Below are 19630 nucleotides of genomic sequence, written 5' to 3'. Positions count from 1 at the left end.
CAGCAGTTAGCATCTTTAGCTACCACTTGAGCACGTTATTAGTGTAAATCATGATCGAGAGCATTAGTTGCAGCGTCGTCAACTTTACCACCAAGGTTTCTTCATATTTGAGCCTTGAGTTGTCCCCCTCATGATGTGCTGATGATGATCCTGCAGGGAGAACTACATGGTCATCTCCTCTAAGAGTATGACAGTAGTAAAATCGATCTTGAGTATATTCTTGGACATGTAGACCTTTAATTAATTGTTTAGAACCTCAAGAGCACCATTAGTGTCAATACAACCAAAACATGAGCTTTGGAGGAATCCCAGCACGTCAAAATTGAAGCATAAGGACAGTTTTAAGTGATGTTACTTCTGTCTTTAATTTAATCAAACATGATATATTGGGGGTCCAAGTGTGATTAGATTTAAGAGATGAGAAACTTCTAATGAAGGGGAAAAAAAAAAAAGCGGGGGGGGGGGGGGGTCCAACCCTAGGATCTATTTATGTCGCACTATTATTGAAAGCAATAAAAAAGGAGAGTAGCATCAAATTAGAGGACCAGGGATTTTTATAATTGAATCAAATTAGAGGCTGTTTATGTGTTGTTGGTGGAGACATTTCATCCACGAGCAATTAACCAGCCTTGCTTTTGTGGGAATAGTCTCTGTGTCTTTTCCCACTAATTATCTTCTTAATCTCAAGGTACGTAGGCCCAATCCCCGCTCCATTGCTCCCCCTTAAAGCTAAGAATAATCATTCTGCTTTTCCATTTCCTCATTAGCAGTCTTTTTTCAAATGATAAATGTTTTACTTTCAAATTCAGCTTCCTATCCATCCCAAGCAAAAGTCACTAATTCTCACATCAAATATGGTGAATGATTTGCATCAATCAACAGATCCCCCTCCCCCTTTGCCAATTTCATCATTCTTTTCTCTCTTCTTTCCTCCTCGATCTATATTAAATTGTGGGTCGACGTAAATACGAATACATATGCACATGTAATTAAACACGAGCTCGATAATATAGTAAGTAGTATGCGTGTATACTGATAGTAAATGGAATACCATGCACGTACGTTTGTGAGGCTCTAACCACCTTGCTTTGGTTAAGTGGAAAGTTTCAAAAAAAAAAATCTGAAGCCTTGAAATTCGTTTCGTGTTATGCTGCACTTACATGGAAATTTCAATTGCCAATGCTAGCTATCACCTGTTCAAGATTGCAAGGGTGGCTAAAAGCAGTTTTAGCCAAAAATCACCTTTTGGAATAGGAAACGGCCAATTTGGTGTTGGTGATAATTTAGCAAGGGGAAAGCGATTTACCTTCTCAGGATCCCTGCTTCTTTTGGCGACTCCCGGCTGAGAACGATAGAGATTGTTAGCAACTTGCGAAATGATCTTAGAAGATGGAGTCCGATCGAATTGCTATATTTAAAATTTTTTGTCAAAAAAAATATGTTATAATGATTTGATGTTTGTAAATTTTTTTTTTTTAAAAAAAGTGATTCGAAAATGTGTCTACGGTAAACTATTATTACTACTACAATGGGCGGACAATGCAGTCTTGTTAACTGGGTTCCACGGAATCGCCCTCTTCGAATCATTTTTTCAGGGTCTAAGCCCAAGAAAAATAAAATAAAATAAATCCAATCTCTTGACTCTTGGTAGGATAAGGGACTTTATTTTTTCTTGCAGTATAAATAACATCATAATAAGTTTACTAAATAATAAAATCTGCACTATAGCAAAAATTACATCATACACACGCGCATACAACAAGCAACCGAAGCATGGATAAGATGGGTCAAGAACATTTACAAATCTAATCATAGCACTGCGACCCCAAGAACATTTGCAAATCTAATCGTTAGATCTACTGATTAACTAACTGTTCACACTCACATGTAATTAATTGTCAAATCCGACGAAGTAGATAATATTTGACAACTTAATTTGAAGAAAATTCATGTCTAATAGATTTGAAAGCCAAAGCAATTGCCGAAGCACGTATAAGATAGGTCAAGCAACCAAGCAATTGACTGTGGTGATTTTGTAATGCACCCACACATTTTAGGTTAATCTATATTATTAGGACATATCATTCAACTTTTCATTCATTTTTTTAAGAGTAGATTTTATATACACTGACGGTCAGTGTATATACTGTCAAGATTGGATTGATGATACTAAGCAAATTTTAAATTTTAAATTTAAATTTTACACATGTATCATATATTTAATGGTGATAGTGTATACACTGACAGTGTATTATAAACGATTAATCCTCTTTTGAAACGTATAAGCATCTCAATCAATCATCGAAACACTTAGAATAAGAGTAGTATTACAACCTCTAGACTTTGTAAACTATAATTAATGATTTAATGAACCGAAAGATGAATGCCGCCGAAAAATCCATCCACCGGTAGCCTTAACGAACACACAATCGTTCAATTATGAGGACACTTGCAAATAGTAATGGCCTTCTTTTCTCTCCACAATTATTTGGGACGACAAATTATGTAATGGCTTTCCTTTTCTGTTTCCTCCTTGGCACGGCAAAAACTTTGAGAGGTGATTCGCTGTTCAATATTCCTCAGCGTCCATGGGGACAAGATTTGGATTCGCCGGGGACGGCACTTTTTAACGCAATCTTAATCTCTTCTACTTAAGGGACCGACCAATATCGTCTGCGGCCGTGTGATGAAATATATATATATATATATATATATAAAGAATATAAATTATCCCGCTTTTCAAAAGTTTATTTTTTGAACGGAAAAAAAAGAGATTATGAATTCAAAACCTCTTATTTATCTATCGGCAAAAAAATCACGCGAAACTTTCCTTTGGAGTACGAGACTTTCGATGCATGAGCTACGATGAGTAATTCATAAGGTACGTTTCATTCACAAATCTTGAATAAAGGATGACGTTAAGTTTTGACTAGCCAGTTATTAATATTTGCATTCGCAGCTCTTCAACGACAAACTTCACGAATAAAAAGTCCAACAAAATAAATGCCATAGATAAATAGAGTGATGGATCAGCCGAAGTGCTTGATTGAACTCCAATTCTTGCAGACAAAGGAAGGATAAACTGCCGTTAAATCCATTCAGGTCCCGGATTTGTCCTCTACAAAGTAGCAACTATAAATTATTTTGAAGCTTTTCTCGTCAAATCAACTCTTGATATCATGAATGACCTGAAGAATCATGACTGACAAGATATAGTCCTCATCGATCGGACACCCGCACAATATGGGGAAAGCATTCTCAATTTGCTCATGAGTGTATCATTGAACTGAAACATAATTGAAGTTTCAGAACTAATAGCTTTATTAATTAGTTGACTATTACAGTGTGATTATTGTTAACAAACATGATAATCGTTCAAAAACATGCGGCGACAACGAAATAATTAAATTGTCAGGGGATACTTATGCAATTTCACATCTTCTGACTTTGCTATTCATTTTGGATCGAGATGCATAAAAGCTCTCTGAAGAAGTTACTAGGCTTTGTCAAGTATATTAGAAGGGATCCTGGTTCTCTTCGGAGGAAGCAATGTATATATATATATATATATGGGAAGTTTACCATATTGCGCATTAATTGATTACCTGATAGAGGAATCAAATTAATAATGGATTCTCTACCCAGTATGTAGGAGTGCTAGATAGGTCTAGAAGGCCCATACAGGCGAAGAGAAGACAAAGTCGTGCAATATTCTTTTTTGCATGTGAAATTGTCGAGTGCTAGGATTGTCAGAGTACGCAGGAACTCAATCGTTAAATATTCTTATTTCGACTTTATTAATTAACTGCAGTAATTTTTCATTACTAGCTTGATCGATATACTATTTCAAATGAAGTAGAATGCTTTCCTCGGTCCTCAGCCAACACTTCAGTAAGAGCTGTGAAAAAGCCTGCCCTGACTCCTGAGAGTATTATCAACTTCATTATATATGATGGGACATAAAACTTGATCTCGACTGATGAGCTGATAATTAATGGAAGCAGCGTCACCATTCTGACAAATCCATCAAGAAGAACGCGAAATTTATTGAAGAAACAGGTTAACTAGAGGTTTTTTTCCCAGTAGAGAAAAGGTGGAATTTAAAGAGCAAAGAGGATTTAAATTCAGGACCCTTGAGAACGAGCATGCCCCCTTTTTTTTTTCTGTCCTGGGCGATTGAGATGTGAAAGAAGACGTTGGTTAGGAAGGGCGGGGATGGCGGAAAGGGGACTAAACATGAATGACCCAACAGACCGCATGGTTGAGAAAAGAAATGAGGTACGTGAAGTTTGTTACAGAATAGTACTCCTACTACTACTACTACACGTCTACGTAGAAACTCGAGGGGGAGACCATCATATATATTAACATTACAGGGAGGGTTTGATGGAATGTCGTTTTAAGGTTAGATGGGAACATGGGCCCATTTTCTAGGGATTCTTTTCACTGAGGATGTCGGTTCCCTTGTATTGCAGTAGTAATCCCAATCCAAGATATTTAAAGCTAGATTAGAGGGTTCTCTTTGTTTAGCGCTCCATCCATCCATACATCACAAGAATCTAATTGCACAAGAGAGAATATATGGGGCACCATTCTTGCTGCAACCAGCAGAAGGTGAAGAGAGGCCTTTGGTCACCTGAAGAAGATGAAAAGCTCATTAGATACATTACTACTCACGGCTATGGCTGCTGGAGTGAAGTTCCTGAGAAAGCTGGTCTCTCTTCAGCTCCCTTGTGCTCACATGTTCCATTTTACTTGTGGCTGTAGTTTTGGCTCTTGTCACGTAATGTTTACATTTGATTATTCCAGGACTTCAAAGATGTGGGAAGAGCTGTCGCTTGAGGTGGATTAACTACCTGAGACCGGACATAAGAAGAGGAAGGTTCACTCCCGAAGAGGAGAAGTTGATCATCAGCCTTCATGGGGCCGTTGGAAACAGGTTTTTAGTGATCACTTGTTAACTTAGTAATTTGTATTCCATCGGTTTGCAATCATAGTTAATGGAGTAAATTTTTGTTCCATGAAGTGTTAATGAAGGGAGGGGATGGGAAGGAGGACATGAGAGGAGGAATGATGATAACGAGGATCTTCCTTTCAGCACTAGAAATGAGGAGCTTCTTCTAACAACAGAACTATGTCAAATTCTGACATAGCTAATAAGATTTCTAGTGTGTTTTTCGGATGAATTAAACTAGGATACAGTAGATAACGTGTAATGGAATCTTTTAGTTTGAGATGTTACTGGCATTCAGCTGTCCAGTTGAAGACCTCATCAATTCTTTGAGGCATTTTCATCTGTGCTGAACTGATCTGCACCTACGATCAGGTTTGAGCAAACTGGCTTCAACTTGAAGCACAGATTTCACTCGGACAACTTCCCATTCTTGATTTGAAATGTTCTTGTTCCTTCTTCATGAACTTAGGCTTGTAAATTAAGTGTCGGAGCAAGTTTCTAGATGAAGTTCCAAGAACGTATATTTTCATGTAGACACATTGTGCCAAAAGACACCTACAAGTTCGCTTTCGGAGTAGTTTAAAGGTATCAATTGTCAACTTTAAATTTGGAAGACGTTATGTAGGCAATGTCAACAGTTGAACTTCAGGTTTTCAGCTGAAAGTACAAGTCTATTCTATGCACTGAATATTGCTTTACTTGTGCTATTTACGTCGGGGTTTTTTTTCCTTCAGTCTACCTGTAATAATACAACTTATTCCAGCTACTACATGAGATTGCTTCTGACTCCCTAATTTCTCCTCATGCAATAAATGCTAATATTACATGGGAGTAATACTCAAAATGTATCTCACTTTGCAAAAAATCTACACTATCACAATCATGCATAGTTCCTTCGACCTTGGGATTCTACCTACTCAGAAGAATGTGTCTCCTCATCCCTGTTCAACATATAGTAACCAACACTTTTTAAAAAAAAAAAAAATACAGTAACCAGTTAATTAGCTAACTTAGGATTGCCTAATATATATAAGATGATAACTCCTTCCTACATTTCATGACTCGTGTAAATCTCATTGTCGCATGTATATTTATAAATCAGTTGATGATTTTATTTACGTTTGTTTTCTTGTTTTTTTCGAGTGCTGTCCAGTTCATTTTGGCTACAGTTTTTCTTTGTATTAGCTTCTGATAGCAAGGAGTGGAATTTTGTAGATGGGCTCATATAGCAAGTCACTTGCCCGGGAGAACAGATAATGAAATAAAGAACTACTGGAACTCATGGATCAAAAAGAAAATACGCAAACCATCAGCAGCAGCAGCTCCACCAAACATCTCAGCAACTAGTACAGATCATCAGCAATCCGGCCAATTTTTCTCTTACAACGCAAACCAGATAGACTTGATCAATCAACAAGACTTTGCAATGAAGCCACAGAATATTCAAGATACCTTATTTACATCTCCACCCTTATTCATGTTTGACACTTCTAGTTCTTCATCGGTGCTACAAGGACTAGCTGGTGATGGTAGTAATGCTGATCGAATGTTGCCGGATCACGATCAGCTCTTTCAAGAAACGGCAGGAGTACTGAATTCTTCAATCTGGCCACAAATGAACCAGCATCATCAAGACCATCAATCAACAGTACTGGTCCAACCAGCATCTTTTACGCCTGGATTGGATTCAATTAATTATTTGCCGCCATTGATCGATAACGTCGAAAATATGGTGCATATTGATCATGTGCAATCTTGTAGTAACATTAATAACGTGGAGGGAGAAATAACAACACTGGATTGCCTACAAAGGCAAGAGCTAAATCAATGGGTTGAAACAACACAGCAATGTCCTAGCTACCTATTTTGGGACCAAACTGATGATCAAGGACCACTAGGCGGGGATGAATCATTACCATCTTCTTCGTCAAATATGGGAGCTATGCTATCGTATCCTTCACCTCTGTAAATGGAAAAGCTCGTGATGATGGTAAAGAAACCACCTGTCTTTGGGGAATGCTGGCTTTTTTTTTGGTTTTTTGGTTTTTTTTTTTTCCATTCACGTCGGATGATTTTTATTTTTTTTTTCCTTTTAAAATCGTGTGATAGCGGAATTGGGACGAGAATGTGTTTATTGATGTTTTCTGGAAAGCAAGAGAACTCCGAGAAATAAAGAATACATGCTAATTTATGATCAACGGCCACTTTCTTCTCATTTTAGCTTGTGTCCAATTGGTGATAGTACAATAATATAACCCTTCTCGTCAAATGTGGAATGATATTTTATGAGCTGGCTTTTTAGTTAGTGATTGGGCTCAGATAAATCTTCTGCACTATAAACCGCACGGGGATGTATATTACAACTGGTCTCCATCTATAAAATTGAGAATATATTGTGCTTTTGGGAATAAAAACGATCTCAACCATTGATATATCAAGCGAAAGCATCTTAGCCGTCCAAGTCAATAACATTTGGAACTATACAATATTGTTCCCCGTCTTTCTTTTTTTTTTTAAAAAAAAAAATTTAAATGAGTTTGATATTTTTCCTATTCATAAATAGTCAGGAGAAAAACCAAATAGATTATTTTTTTTTTCCTCAAGAAAATTGGTCCCAAATCACATAGAGGGAAAAGAAAATGACGAAACAAATAGGCATGTTGGACATGACATGTCCGTACAGTTTCTGACGTGCATGTATATGCTTACATGGGGAGGGTACGCAGTTGGTAAACTGCGTCGTATTGTGATTTCTGCTTTTATCTGCAAGTATCTCACATTTTGGTGAGGATGTGTGAGTTTGATCAAGCTTCGGTCATCGATTCAGGGGTTTCGTTCATGTTTCTCAAGTTAACTTACATATAATATTGTCAGTAATATGGAAGCTTAGAAAAGGGCAACCCCAAAAATAGTTGGTTTGGTACAAAAATGCAGATTATCCTTGGGTGCCGTTCATGGTGAAGGTGTATCTGAAGTCTTGCCAGCAAAGGACCTGCCTATAAAGTTTCAACTTTCAGGGAGGGCTGCCGACTCTATCTAACAACAAACAAATACGAAACCATAGGTTCAAAACTCGGTCGAAGCTTTTTCATGATGAAGGAAGCTCCGTTTTGGACTGAGCTTTAGTTACCAGAGTCGAAACCATGGTTAACTAATTTCCCTATATTCTAATCGGCCACTTATACCTGAAGCTTATTGAATAAGGCCTTCTCTTAATTCAGCGCAGTCTGTTCAGGCTTCCTCATCATTTCTTAATTGTCACCCAGCGGGATTTGTTGACATGCATGCTTCCTTTTGTTGGAGTTTTGCTTTCTCATGTGGTACTTAAATAGCTGCCGTCTTTTTTTTTTTTTTTTTTTCGACAACGGTAGATATCTTATAATCTAATCTAATTTAATCTAAAGGGAAATGATAAGGAAAGATGGTCAACTAAAATCAGCCATATAATATGGCAAATTTGAGGGAGGCAGGGATAAAAATCCCTGACCTCCAGCATCACCAAAAAGGGTGATGACCACCGAACCAAATAGCTATCGGCAAATGGCCGCCATCTCGGATTACCAACTGTTGCATCTTGTCTCTTTACACGAGGAAATGCCGACAAGTGCAGCTTCAACTTAAGTTATACGACTTCAAATTAAAAGGGCGTTTCGAGTTCAATTCAGATTCGGCCCGATCTCTAATTAAATACATAATATTTATTTTATAATTATAAATTATTGCTACTTTATATATGAATTTATTAACATTTTATATTATAATATATATAATTATAAATTATAGATATTATTATTATTATTGTTATAATCATATACAAGCCGCATTTTAATCAGATTTGAATCAACCATAACCTAAACTCAATTCACATTTAATTTATATTAAAAATAAATTTAATATTTACATCCAAGCTCTATCCAATCCAATTAAAACTCAAGTTCAATAGATTTTTCTCCACCAAAGTTCAGACTGACCCAATCCATTATACGGACAACCTCCGACTGACCCAATCCAGTAACAGCCCTCGGCCATCGAGATGACCCAAGTCTTGGTCCTTTGCAAACAAAATTCCCTAAAATCGCAGCTAGCTAAAGCGGCAGTGATCCGCAAAGTAATACATGATCGAAATATAAAATTCCCCACATCGTCAGAATTGACAAAGATATCACTCTTGTTTTCTTGGTTAGGCATTCTTCTCCTCATCATATATATGTCCCCCAACTACTGCCAAAATCAAGTTTGATCTTCGTCGGACGGCCACAGAAAAGGAAGGACAAAGAGGACGAAACTTCGAGAGCTTAAAATGTCCCAGAATTGACGTGCCAGAGAACTTACAATCGTCAACCAAACCGTGTCGCATTTCAAGCGTACCAAATGTCAAAGAAACATATTAAAGAGTTAAAGAAGTAATTTAGCACGAACACAAGGGTGAAAAAACACACAAAAAGCCACTCCTCTCAACGCAAAACTAATAGTAACAATTAAATTCAGCAAATAATTCTCCTCATATCTTAATCAAGGTGATACAGACCTTCTGTTTTCCACCCAGAATGCTAGTTTCGAAGATATATTACACATTTTCCTTTCCAGGACGTGGGACTGGAAACTCAACAAGAACAATCTTGAGATTAATTTGTGTCCCTTTTTTTTTTTTTTCGGTTAGACCAGCCGGTATCCGGAGCCGCTGCCCCGACTAATCCGGATTCTGTCCAGATTGCGCCCGCAGAGTCTGACTCTTGCTCGGCATAAGGCCTGGCCCTGGGCTATTTGAACTTGGCGCTCACAACGAGAGTCGAACCGGGACCTCGTGTGACATTCACAAACCGCTTACCGCTTGTGCCCAGCCACCGGGTTAATTTGTCTTCTTTGAAGGGAGACAAGATTCAGCACAAACCCACAACACGCATTTATAATTTTATATTATATTATATATTACAATGGGTAATCATGTCAGAAATATAGTAGCATCAGCCACAGCAAGAACAGAGGACAACTTAAAGCACAGAGCTAGTCGAGTAACCATAATGCTACTAAAGAAACTACAGGGGGGCTTTAAGAAAAGAACAACTCTACCACAAAAGCCACTGTTGCATGAACTCCACCGTCTACTAACATCCGCAAACAACTCTCTTTCAGTCAACTTCCTCCATTTTACTCTCCTCATTGGTTTCCTCCTTCAATTCAGGCATGTCAGCGTCATCATCGGTCTCATTTTCCTCGATGCTAAGCCCCAATTTCAACATCCTATGGATCCTTGAACCAAATTGGTTTGGATCATCAAGGCTGAAACCAGAGGTCAACAAAGCAGTCTCATAAAGCAGCAGCACCAAGTCTCTAACTGATTTGTCATTCTTATCTTCCTCGGCTCTCTTCCTAAGCTCCTTAATGATTCCATTGTCAGGGTTGATCTCCATTGTTTTCTTGCTTGACATGTAAGCGCTCATGCTGGTATCCCTTAATGCTTGAGCCTTCATAATCCTCTCCATGTTTGCTGTCCAGCCATATTCCCCAGTGACCAAGCAGCAAGGAGAATCAACAACCCTGTCAGAAACCACCACTTTCTCAATTCTCTCTCCAAGAATATCCTTCATTACTTTGCAAAGATTCTCAAATGACTTTTTCTTCTCCTCCCTTGCTGCTTTCTCTTCCTCAGACTCATCGAGCTTTAAACCTTCCTTTGTTGCAGAAACAAGTTTTTTACCATCATACTCTTTCAACTGTGCAACAGCATATTCGTCAATGGCATCAACCATGAAAAGCACCTCGCATCCTTTCCTTTTAAGCTTTTCCAAGAATGGAGAATTCTCAACAGCTTTCTTGCTCTCGCCGGTTATATAATAAATGTCCTGCTGCCCTTCCTTCATCCTTGTGACATAGTCCTTCAAGCTGGTCAACTCATCCCCACTCTTTGTGGAGTAATACCTGAGAAGATCAGCAAGCTTTGCCCTGTTTTGGCTGTCTTCATGAATACCCAATTTGATATTTTTGGAGAAGGCGTCATAGAACTTAGCATAATCCTCTTTGTTCTCTGCAATTTCAAAGAACATCTCAATGCACTTCTTGACAATATTCTTCCTGATGACCTTCAGGATTTTGTTCTGTTGGAGCGTCTCACGAGATATATTTAGTGGGAGATCATCCGAATCCACCACGCCTTTAACGAATCCAAGGTATTCAGGAATGAGCTCCTCACAATTATCCATGATGAACACCCTCCTGACATAGAGCTTGATGTTGTTCAACTTCTTCCGTGTATCAAAGAGATCAAAGGGTGCCCTCTTTGGAACAAACAGAATAGCCTTGAACTCCAACTGTCCTTCAACAGAGAAGTGTTTCACAGCAAGATGATCCTCCCAATCATTTGTTAGGCTCTTGTAGAAGGCTGCATACTCCTCCTTGGTAACCTCTTCAGGCTTCCGAAGCCAGAGAGGTTTCTGCTTGTTAATTTGCTGCCATTCATTTGTCACCTCCTTTATCTTCTTCTTTTTCTTTTTATCCTTGTCTTTCTCCTCATCTACTTCTTCAACTTCTCCTTCCTCGTCCTTCTTGGTTTCCTCATCTTCATCATCACTGATCTCTTTCTCAGTTGTCTTCTCAACCAAGAGATAAATTGGGTAGCTAATGAATTCCGAATGCTTCTTCACAAGGTCCTTAATCCTCCTCTCTTCCAAGTATTCCAGCTACACCAAATTGTCCAAACAAATGATGATAGATCAATTTGACATGATCAATATCAGCCGTAAGTTTTGGTAACAAAATATGATACTAAAACAGTCCAATCAAACAGTTGCAAACATCACATACCTGATCCTCCTTGAGGTAGAGGGTGACTTTAGTGCCCCTGCCCAGTGGTTCTCCGCTGACATCCCTTGTCACAGTGAAGGATCCACCTGCTTGAGATTCCCAGACATATTGTTCATCATCATTGTGCTTGGTCGTCACAACAACCTTCTCAGCAACGAGGTAGGAAGAGTAGAAACCCACACCAAACTGCCCAATCATGCTAACATCAGCTCCAGCCTGCAATGCCTCCATAAACTCCTTTGTCCCAGACCTTGCAATTGTTCCCAAATTGTTTACCATATCTAATTTTCAAACAAGAACACGTGCCCCATTAATTTCTTATCCACCATCTAAATTGATTGGAAATGAAGCACTTGCACATATTCAGTCAACAGCACATCAATTTCGTTAGTCGTAACTGATTTATCAATAAATCAGGATTGCCTTCAATCTCCACACATTCTGTGCCCGCCTTAATGTAAAATACATGCATGAATAAGTCAAGCAAAATCTCTGTTAAATGTTCGCAGAACGGCACAAAAATCAAAATTGATGAGTAGGGACCAAACTTTACGGAGTTATTTGAAACGTGAGAAAATATGTAAAAAGATGTTTCTGTCCTTTGCTAGCAATTTAAACATTACGAAAATTACTATTGAGTTGATGAATTTTTCTACACAACATGCTTCATCATGCAAAACATGAAAGCTGCAAACTGATATTCACATACCAACACTTCCGCCACCCTAAAAAAAAGTCCGAACATATTCCTTATGAAATTAAGGCTGCGGTGATAGAATACCTGATTTGGTCATGCCGACGCCACTATCGATAATGGACAGAGTCCTATTAACTTTATCAGGGACAATCCTAATGAAGAGCTCCGGCTGCGATTCCAACTTGCTCTTGTCCGTTAAGCTCTCGAATCTGATCTTATCCAAAGCCTTCACCACACCAAAAACAAACATAATTACTCCGATATCTTGCTACTAGTACTTCTGTTAATATCAGCTAAACTTAACAAAAATTATCTGAAGGAGAAAAAAAATGGAATGCAATCGGCGAATGCTTACGTCAGAAGCGTTGCTGGTGAGCTCACGAAGGAAGATTTCCTTGTTACTATAGAAAGTGTTGATGATGAGACTCAAGAGCTGATTAATCTCCGCCTGGAAAGCAAACGTCTCAGTTTCACCCGCCATTTGTACATCCGCCATGGCCTAGTGATAAGATTCGGCTTACAAATATATATATGCTGTGGTTTGTTTGTGTGTGTGTGTGTGTGTTCACTGGAAGATATGAGTGAGCGACAAAGGAGAAAGGAGAAGGAAGCAAGAATATATACGGACGAGGAAGACGGTTCGGGAAGAATGTGGAGCGGTGAGTAAGGAACAGAGTCGGGGATCCAGTTTGGCGGTTCTAGACTTCTCTACCATTTTCTCCAACTTTTCAATTTTCTCTTTCTTTTCCTAATTTGCCCTCTCATTCAATTTTCTTTTTCTTTTTCTTTTTTTTTTCCTCTGGATGGTTGGAATGTGATTTATAAGTGGTTTTTCTCATTTATTGGTTCCCTAATTAATTAAATCAAGCTCAACTCTATTTCTGTTTCTTCTTTCCCTAAGCAAAAAAAAAATAAAAAAAAAAAAAATCGTTTGAGCTCATATAAAGTAATGACCGCAGTATAGATACAGAACCATTTCTATATTCGTATACAAGTTTGTTTGGATTGCTATTTTTTAAAATTTTTGTAAAAAAAAATGTACTGTAATAATTTTAAAAAAATAATTAAAAATATTTTAACGAAAAATGTAAAAATTTTTTGAAGAAAAATTGCGTTCCAAACAAACTATGAAATTAATCCAGAATCATCTTGGGTGTTTTAACATTGCAGTGCATTCGAGAAGTATTGTTAAAATTCATAGACGAATTAGGATAATACCATTGACATTTTGTAAAAGAAAAATAAAACAAAACCCATTCTATTCATGTTAGAGTTAAAAATTGACATGCGCAAGTACTTTTTCATTCCTCCTGATTTCTGATTCCATATTCTCAGCCATCCTCCCTTATCTCGTCCAGTTCATTTCTCCTCTCCTCATCCGCGGGGAAGCAATCATGTCTGATTGCATATCTTAATTTGACAACTCATGAGGCTTCTATTATCTTCTTGAAAAATTTTATGGGGAATCATTTTCTAAGTTTCTACCTCTCAATGATAATAGTAACTTATCTCTTAATTGATCAGAGTTAGTAATACTTTGCAATATGGCTCCATTTGAATTATCTATTTTTTGGGGTGTTTTTGAAAAATTTTATTATAACAGTGTATATGAAAAATTTTTACCATAAAAATCTTTTGAAATATTTAATATATTGTATGGATGAGATGTTTGTTAAGTTATTATATATTATTGTAACATTATATTTTAAACTTTTTTTTTAAAAAAAAGACCGATCCAAACGTAGCTTTATTATTTTCTGTTCAAGAAAGATATCCGTGGATTGGCTTAGGGCTGCAAACGAATCGAGCGGCTCAAGTCAAGCTCGAGTCGAAATCAAGTTCGAACTCGAATTCAAAATATTAAACTCGTTAGCTTGCGAGCTTGAGTATATATATATATATATATATATATAATATTTTTTATTTTTTTATTTTAAGTGTATATATATTTTTATTTTCTTATTTTAATAGTAAAATTACATATATATCCTTAATATTTTATTATTTATTAAGAAAAAATATTATTTTATTTATTTTTTAAAAATTAAAATAATTATTTTTATTTTTTTCGAGCTCGAGCTCGGCTCAAATTGATTCTAGTCGACCTCGAGTTTAAAATTGCCGGCTCGTCAAGCTCGAGCTCAAGTTCGAGCTTGGTAAAATTTAGTCGAGACTCGACTCGATTAGTCCAAAACTCGACTCGGCTCATTTGCAGCCCTAAATTGGCTATCTTTCCTGCGAATCTAAGAAAAGCAACTGAGTGGTATCCTCTGTATCTGCATCATCTTTTTTTTTTTTTTTTCTAGCTAGTCCATTGTTGACCATTTAAACGGGGCAGCCATCAATTTGTGTGATGAAGTTAAGTGACTATTATACTTTGACAGCCACACATCGTTTTTTGCGTGGGAAAAGCTGATCAAGAAAGCTATCAATAATCCATTATTATTGACCAAGAAGTTCCTTTACGAAGCTTATTGCTCTGAGTACCTAGGATGATATTTTGCTGCCCTTTTAGTTCCTAAGTCAAATGGCGTGAAGGAAGTAGATATTTCTGATGAAAGATCACGCCAACTATAAGTTGTCAAGACCAATAAAAAAAAAAAAAAAAAAAAGAAGAAGGACCAGGAGAAGATTAAAACACGCACACACCCACACAAAGAAGTAAGTATACTAACTTTAGATCGTTTCTAGAGTTTTTTTTTTTTTTTTTTCCATGTTGCCGTTGAATATTTTAAAGTTTCAGTTCAGTTAATTAAGATACCTAACTTAAAAGTTCAATTCACGATTAAAAAAATTGAGGAAACCCATAGGTGGTTGTAAATCCGAAAATATCTTACCAAATACTGGGAAAAATGGGTATTATATAAGTACACTATCCTGTTGGACGTTGATTGCTCTTAAGCAAGTTGTCTTAAGCATATTGACGTAAAGGCTTAAATATTTCTTATAATCTCAATCAGAGTTTAAACTTTTGAAAAATCATTTAAAATGTCCTTCATATTTCATCAAATGAATTTTTTTTATCCATTACTTTTAAAATGATAACTTTACGTCCCTTACAAAATCAAGTCATTAAAATTTAATCCCAATTTAAATTTTCGAACACTTTTTTATTTTGAATCCATCATGTGATCCATATATGATCATTTTGGTAGATGCAAAAAAACTAAATTGTATTCGTAGTAAACAAATGACATGATTCATATTCATTTTTTGCATCTAAAAAAAGTAGGATTTGGAGCGACTATGTTCTTCTTTTCCTAAAAAAAAAAAAAAAAAAAGGAGAGATACCAATCCATATTCATTTGTGCCATTAAAAATGTAGGATTTGAACTTTTTTATACATAAAAAAAAAATGACTACATGTAGGTTATGCAGTGATTTTAGGTTAAAAGTGATCGAAAAATTAAATCAGAGCAAAAAATTATTAACTTGAATTTGTAAGAAACATAAAGTTAATATTTTTTTATTGTTATTTTTTTATATATATTAAATTATTACAATATTTTTTTTTTATGAAAAATGACGTAAAATGCAATCCAAACGGATATTCAACGAAGCCCATGCTGAGATCGCGAAAATATGAGAACTTTTGAGATCATTTTTAATTTTGACCTTTCAGAAGTCTATGCCACTTCACGGACGTGGAAACCGCGTTCACAAGATTCAAAGCATCCCCAACTCCAGTCTCCACCCTTTCCCCCAACCGAGCACCGTGCCAGAAAATGCACCATACTTATCCCAATAAATCGTAAGTCGTAACCCCACTTCAAATCTTCAGCCACTGAACCCCCCTCCGCCTGAAAAAGCAACTCTAAAAGCCGTCTTGACTCGGCAGTACCCCTCCAGCATCAGATTTGAAATCTAAAATCTTGTTCAAAAGCTCAAATGGCCAACCATAATGGTAGTTCAGCAGCTTTTGAAAGTAACAGTTCTAAAAAAGGCAATAACAGCATCAAAGGAGTGCTTATTCATGGAGGCAGATATGTTAGATATAATGTTTTCGGTATCTTGTTTGAAGTCTCCAACAAATATGTCCCTCCCATTCGCCCAATTGGCCGTGGTGCTTATGGCCTTGTTTGGTAATACAAAATTGTAGCCCTTTTATTGATTTTGTTAGTTTTATTAGTCTATGTAAAGATTTTACCATCTGGGCTTAGGTTGGTTTGCTGAAAGATTGGATTATTTGTTGTTTTCTGTGTTTTTTTTGGGGGTACAGTGCTGCTGTGAATGCACATACTGGCGAGGAGGTTGCTATCAAGAAAATTGGTAATGCTTTTGATAATCGAGTTGACGCCAAAAGAACTTTGAGGGAGATTAAACTCCTCCGCCACATGGATCATGAAAACGTGAGTTCAAGCTTGATGTTCGAAGCTAACAATTTCATCTGATTAGTTGATCAATTGGGAGAAACAAAATAGAAATTGCTCATTTGTTCAGAGCTTTTTCTTGGTAGTTTTCGAGATTGCTACCCTTTTTTTCCGATTGTGGCTCTTGGAATTTTAAAGTTTGTCTAATAGATAAGGAGGGATCATTTGGTTTGATAAGTCGTGGTTGTGCTGCTGCTTATCAGGTTATTGCTATCAAGGATATCATAAAACCACCAAACAGGGAAGCTTTCAATGATGTATACGTTGTTTATGAGTTGATGGATACTGATCTTCATCAGATTATTCGCTCTGACCAAGAATTGACTGACGATCACTCTCAGGTTTAGTACTAACACTTTCATGTGTTACTATGTTGCATGATAAAGCCCTAGAGCTTCAAATTAATAGTTATTCAACTGATTTTCTAGTTGTTTCAATCAGCAGTATTTGCTCGCCTTTACAATCTGCCTACTTACTTTTCTTGGAACTTGAGCACCTGTTTAATCAAATGCTGCTATATGAACTGACTTTTCACTAAGTTTCCATTGTAAACCAATCATGCAAGACTTTGTCGCTTCATCACTAACTTTCAGTTTGTTGCTTACATGTTTCTGGCAATTGTGGTTACGACAACTGGTCATGACTTCAAGGTTAATGCTCTGTTGTTTTTTTCTTCAGTATTTTCTGTACCAGCTTTTGCGGGGACTGAAATATGTACACTCAGCCAATGTATTGCATCGTGACCTCAAGCCCAGCAATTTGTTTCTGAATGCAAATTGTGACCTTAAGATTGGAGACTTTGGTTTGGCAAGGACAACATCAGAAACAGATTTCATGACAGAATATGTTGTCACTCGTTGGTATCGGGCACCTGAGTTGCTCCTCAACTGCTCAGAGTACACTGCTGCTATAGATATTTGGTCAGTAGGTTGCATTTTTGGTGAAATCATGACAAGAGAACCTTTATTTCCTGGTAGAGATTATGTTCATCAGCTCAAACTCATCACAGAGGTATCATTTTTCTGAGATTCTGTTTGAAGTCATTTTCCACTGGGAATTCTTGCTTTTAATCTCCATGAGCTGGGAACTTAACTCTTACTCTACGTTTAAAAGTTGGAAAGTAGTGAAGAAAGAGAAGCTGTAAGGGAGGGAAAAAAACAGTGATGATAAAGTAATACCGAGTAATAGCGACTAATGAATGAGTGAATGGAGGGGCAGAATTTTCATAATCTAAATTATTTTGTCTTAAACAATTCTTATTTCGGAGTGCATTCTAGCAAATAATTTGAGCCGAGATTTATTGTCCTTTGTTTTAATTTCCTAGAACCACAAATTTTGGCAGAACCACATTTCATCTTTAGAATCAATCTCTCTTGCTCTTCTTACATGGCTACATGAGCTATTATTAATTTAGGATTTATAAGAAGTAAAACTTGTGGAGAAGGAGAAGGTTGTTGATGAGGGTTATTTGACACAGCAAAAGAATAAAATAAAGTGATCTTTGACGCTATTTCAATTGAACTACTCCATGCCATTGCATATTGTATTCATACTAATCCTTTTACACTTCAGCTCTTGGGTACTCCTGATGATGCAAGCCTTAGATTCCTGCGAAGTGATAATGCTCGGAAGTATGTCAGGCAACTTCCTCAATACCCAAAACAACAATTAATGGCTAGATTTCCAAACATGTCTCCTCTGGCTGTCGATTTGCTAGAAAAGATGCTTGTCTTTGATCCCAGCAAACGTATTACAGGTAAAGGCACTTCAAATATGAACTTCTGTACCTCCGACCGTCGTATTTGAGAACTTCTTAGCCTTAAAGATTTTACCCTGTTAGTTTAATTTTTTCTTTGGATTTGCATCAGTTGAGGAAGCGCTTTGTCATCCATTCTTGAAATCTCTTCATGATATCAATGATGAGCCAGTTTGCCCAAGACCTTTCCATTTTGATTTTGAGGAACCATCAATAACTGAAGAAAACGTCAAGGATCTCATCTGGAAGGAAGCAGTGAAGTTGAACCCTGACCCAACTTGTTAATCAGTTAGATGTAACATTAGCATTTGTTGTACAAAATGTTGGAAATAATGCAAGGTGTGATGGGGAAGCTATGATTTGCAATGCTGTAAGGCTCTAGTTATGTATTAGGAGATTTCGTACGCCACTCAAAAGTGGTTTTGTTCTCTAGTTATGTAATTTGCAACGCTGCAAGTTAGTGTTATCTAGAACCTTCTTCAGCGAGGGGACCTGCTCACAACCGGCAAGCTTCCTTGTTGAACAGGATTTCGAGTGTGTTTGGATAGAGTATTAGTTAATTACCGTAACGCTTTTTGTGATGTGATTTATATGAGATAAAACGGTAGTTGGAAATATAAAAAGGTGAATTGAGAAATTATAGTGATGTGATTTATATGAGATAAAACGGTAGTTGGAAATATAAAAAGGTGAATTGAGAAATGTGTTTATAATGCTAACAAAATACTATGTGAAATAACTCAGCAATCCAAACACGCTGTAGGCCGTCAAAGATCTCCTTCGCTGTTAGTGGATGTTTTGGACCTTAATGTTTTGAGATTGATGCAATCCTATGCTACTCTGTTTGTAAATGTGGTGTCAGTAATTGGCAGTGTATAGCATATCCTTGGGTTAAAAAAAAAGGTGTTACCATATTTGAAATCTAGACGAGGAGGAGTGGATTATATTGCACGCAGCACTGGAGTGTGTTGCTACATTAGCTCGGCTCGGCTTGAAGTCCTTTGCCAGAAGAGGTAAAGCGTTTTCCCACAGATGATATTATATCGTGTTTC

The 19630-nt window shown here is 37.0% G+C and overlaps 3 protein-coding genes across 3 annotated transcripts; 2 read left to right on the top strand and 1 right to left on the bottom strand.

Moving 5' to 3' along the window:
* The first annotated feature begins 4546 nt into the window (after positions 1-4546).
* LOC113705660 (transcription factor MYB46) lies at positions 4547-7152 on the top strand. The gene is made up of 3 exons (XM_027227580.2): positions 4547-4714; positions 4810-4939; positions 6170-7152. The coding sequence occupies exons 1-3, from the start codon at positions 4582-4584 to the stop codon at positions 6921-6923; spliced, it is 1017 nt and encodes a 338-aa protein (XP_027083381.1). The 5' UTR covers positions 4547-4581; the 3' UTR covers positions 6924-7152.
* A 2681-nt stretch (positions 7153-9833) lies between these two features.
* Positions 9834-13083, bottom strand: LOC113705561 (heat shock protein 83-like). The gene is made up of 4 exons (XM_072063704.1): positions 12808-13083; positions 12537-12678; positions 11756-12036; positions 9834-11631 (listed from the first exon to the last, which is right to left on the bottom strand). The coding sequence occupies exons 1-4, from the start codon at positions 12946-12948 to the stop codon at positions 10084-10086; spliced, it is 2112 nt and encodes a 703-aa protein (XP_071919805.1). The 5' UTR covers positions 12949-13083; the 3' UTR covers positions 9834-10083.
* A 2982-nt stretch (positions 13084-16065) lies between these two features.
* On the top strand, positions 16066-19125 carry LOC113706792 (mitogen-activated protein kinase homolog MMK2-like). The gene is made up of 6 exons (XM_027228798.2): positions 16066-16534; positions 16672-16801; positions 17026-17163; positions 17501-17833; positions 18395-18578; positions 18691-19125. The coding sequence occupies exons 1-6, from the start codon at positions 16341-16343 to the stop codon at positions 18861-18863; spliced, it is 1152 nt and encodes a 383-aa protein (XP_027084599.1). The 5' UTR covers positions 16066-16340; the 3' UTR covers positions 18864-19125.
* The last annotated feature ends 505 nt before the right edge of the window (positions 19126-19630 follow it).

The sequence above is a fragment of the Coffea arabica genome, chromosome 8c, assembly GCF_036785885.1.
Source record: "Coffea arabica cultivar ET-39 chromosome 8c, Coffea Arabica ET-39 HiFi, whole genome shotgun sequence".
NCBI classification, from domain to species: domain Eukaryota; kingdom Viridiplantae; phylum Streptophyta; class Magnoliopsida; order Gentianales; family Rubiaceae; genus Coffea; species Coffea arabica.
This window is presented reverse-complemented; position numbering and strand designations above follow the sequence as displayed.

Bases quoted from the DNA above. Each gene is read 5' to 3' on its own strand.
- LOC113705660 (XM_027227580.2), top strand. From the start codon at position 4,582: ATGGGGCACCATTCTTGCTGCAACCAGCAGAAGGTGAAGAGAGGCCTT. The intron at 4,715-4,809 runs GTCTCTCTTCAG...TGATTATTCCAG, and splicing joins TGAAGTTCCTGAGAAAGCTG to GACTTCAAAGATGTGGGAAG. The intron at 4,940-6,169 runs GTTTTTAGTGAT...GGAATTTTGTAG, and splicing joins CATGGGGCCGTTGGAAACAG to ATGGGCTCATATAGCAAGTC.
- LOC113705561 (XM_072063704.1), bottom strand. From the start codon at position 12,948: ATGGCGGATGTACAAATGGCGGGTGAAACTGAGACGTTTGCTTTCCAG. The intron at 12,037-12,536 runs GTATTCTATCAC...TTTGAAAATTAG, and splicing joins CGTCGGCATGACCAAATCAG to ATATGGTAAACAATTTGGGA. The intron at 11,632-11,755 runs GTATGTGATGTT...AATTTGGTGTAG, and splicing joins TCTACCTCAAGGAGGATCAG to CTGGAATACTTGGAAGAGAG.
- LOC113706792 (XM_027228798.2), top strand. From the start codon at position 16,341: ATGGCCAACCATAATGGTAGTTCAGCAGCTTTTGAAAGTAACAGTTCT. The intron at 16,535-16,671 runs GTAATACAAAAT...TTGGGGGTACAG, and splicing joins GGTGCTTATGGCCTTGTTTG to TGCTGCTGTGAATGCACATA. The intron at 18,579-18,690 runs GTAAAGGCACTT...GATTTGCATCAG, and splicing joins TCCCAGCAAACGTATTACAG to TTGAGGAAGCGCTTTGTCAT.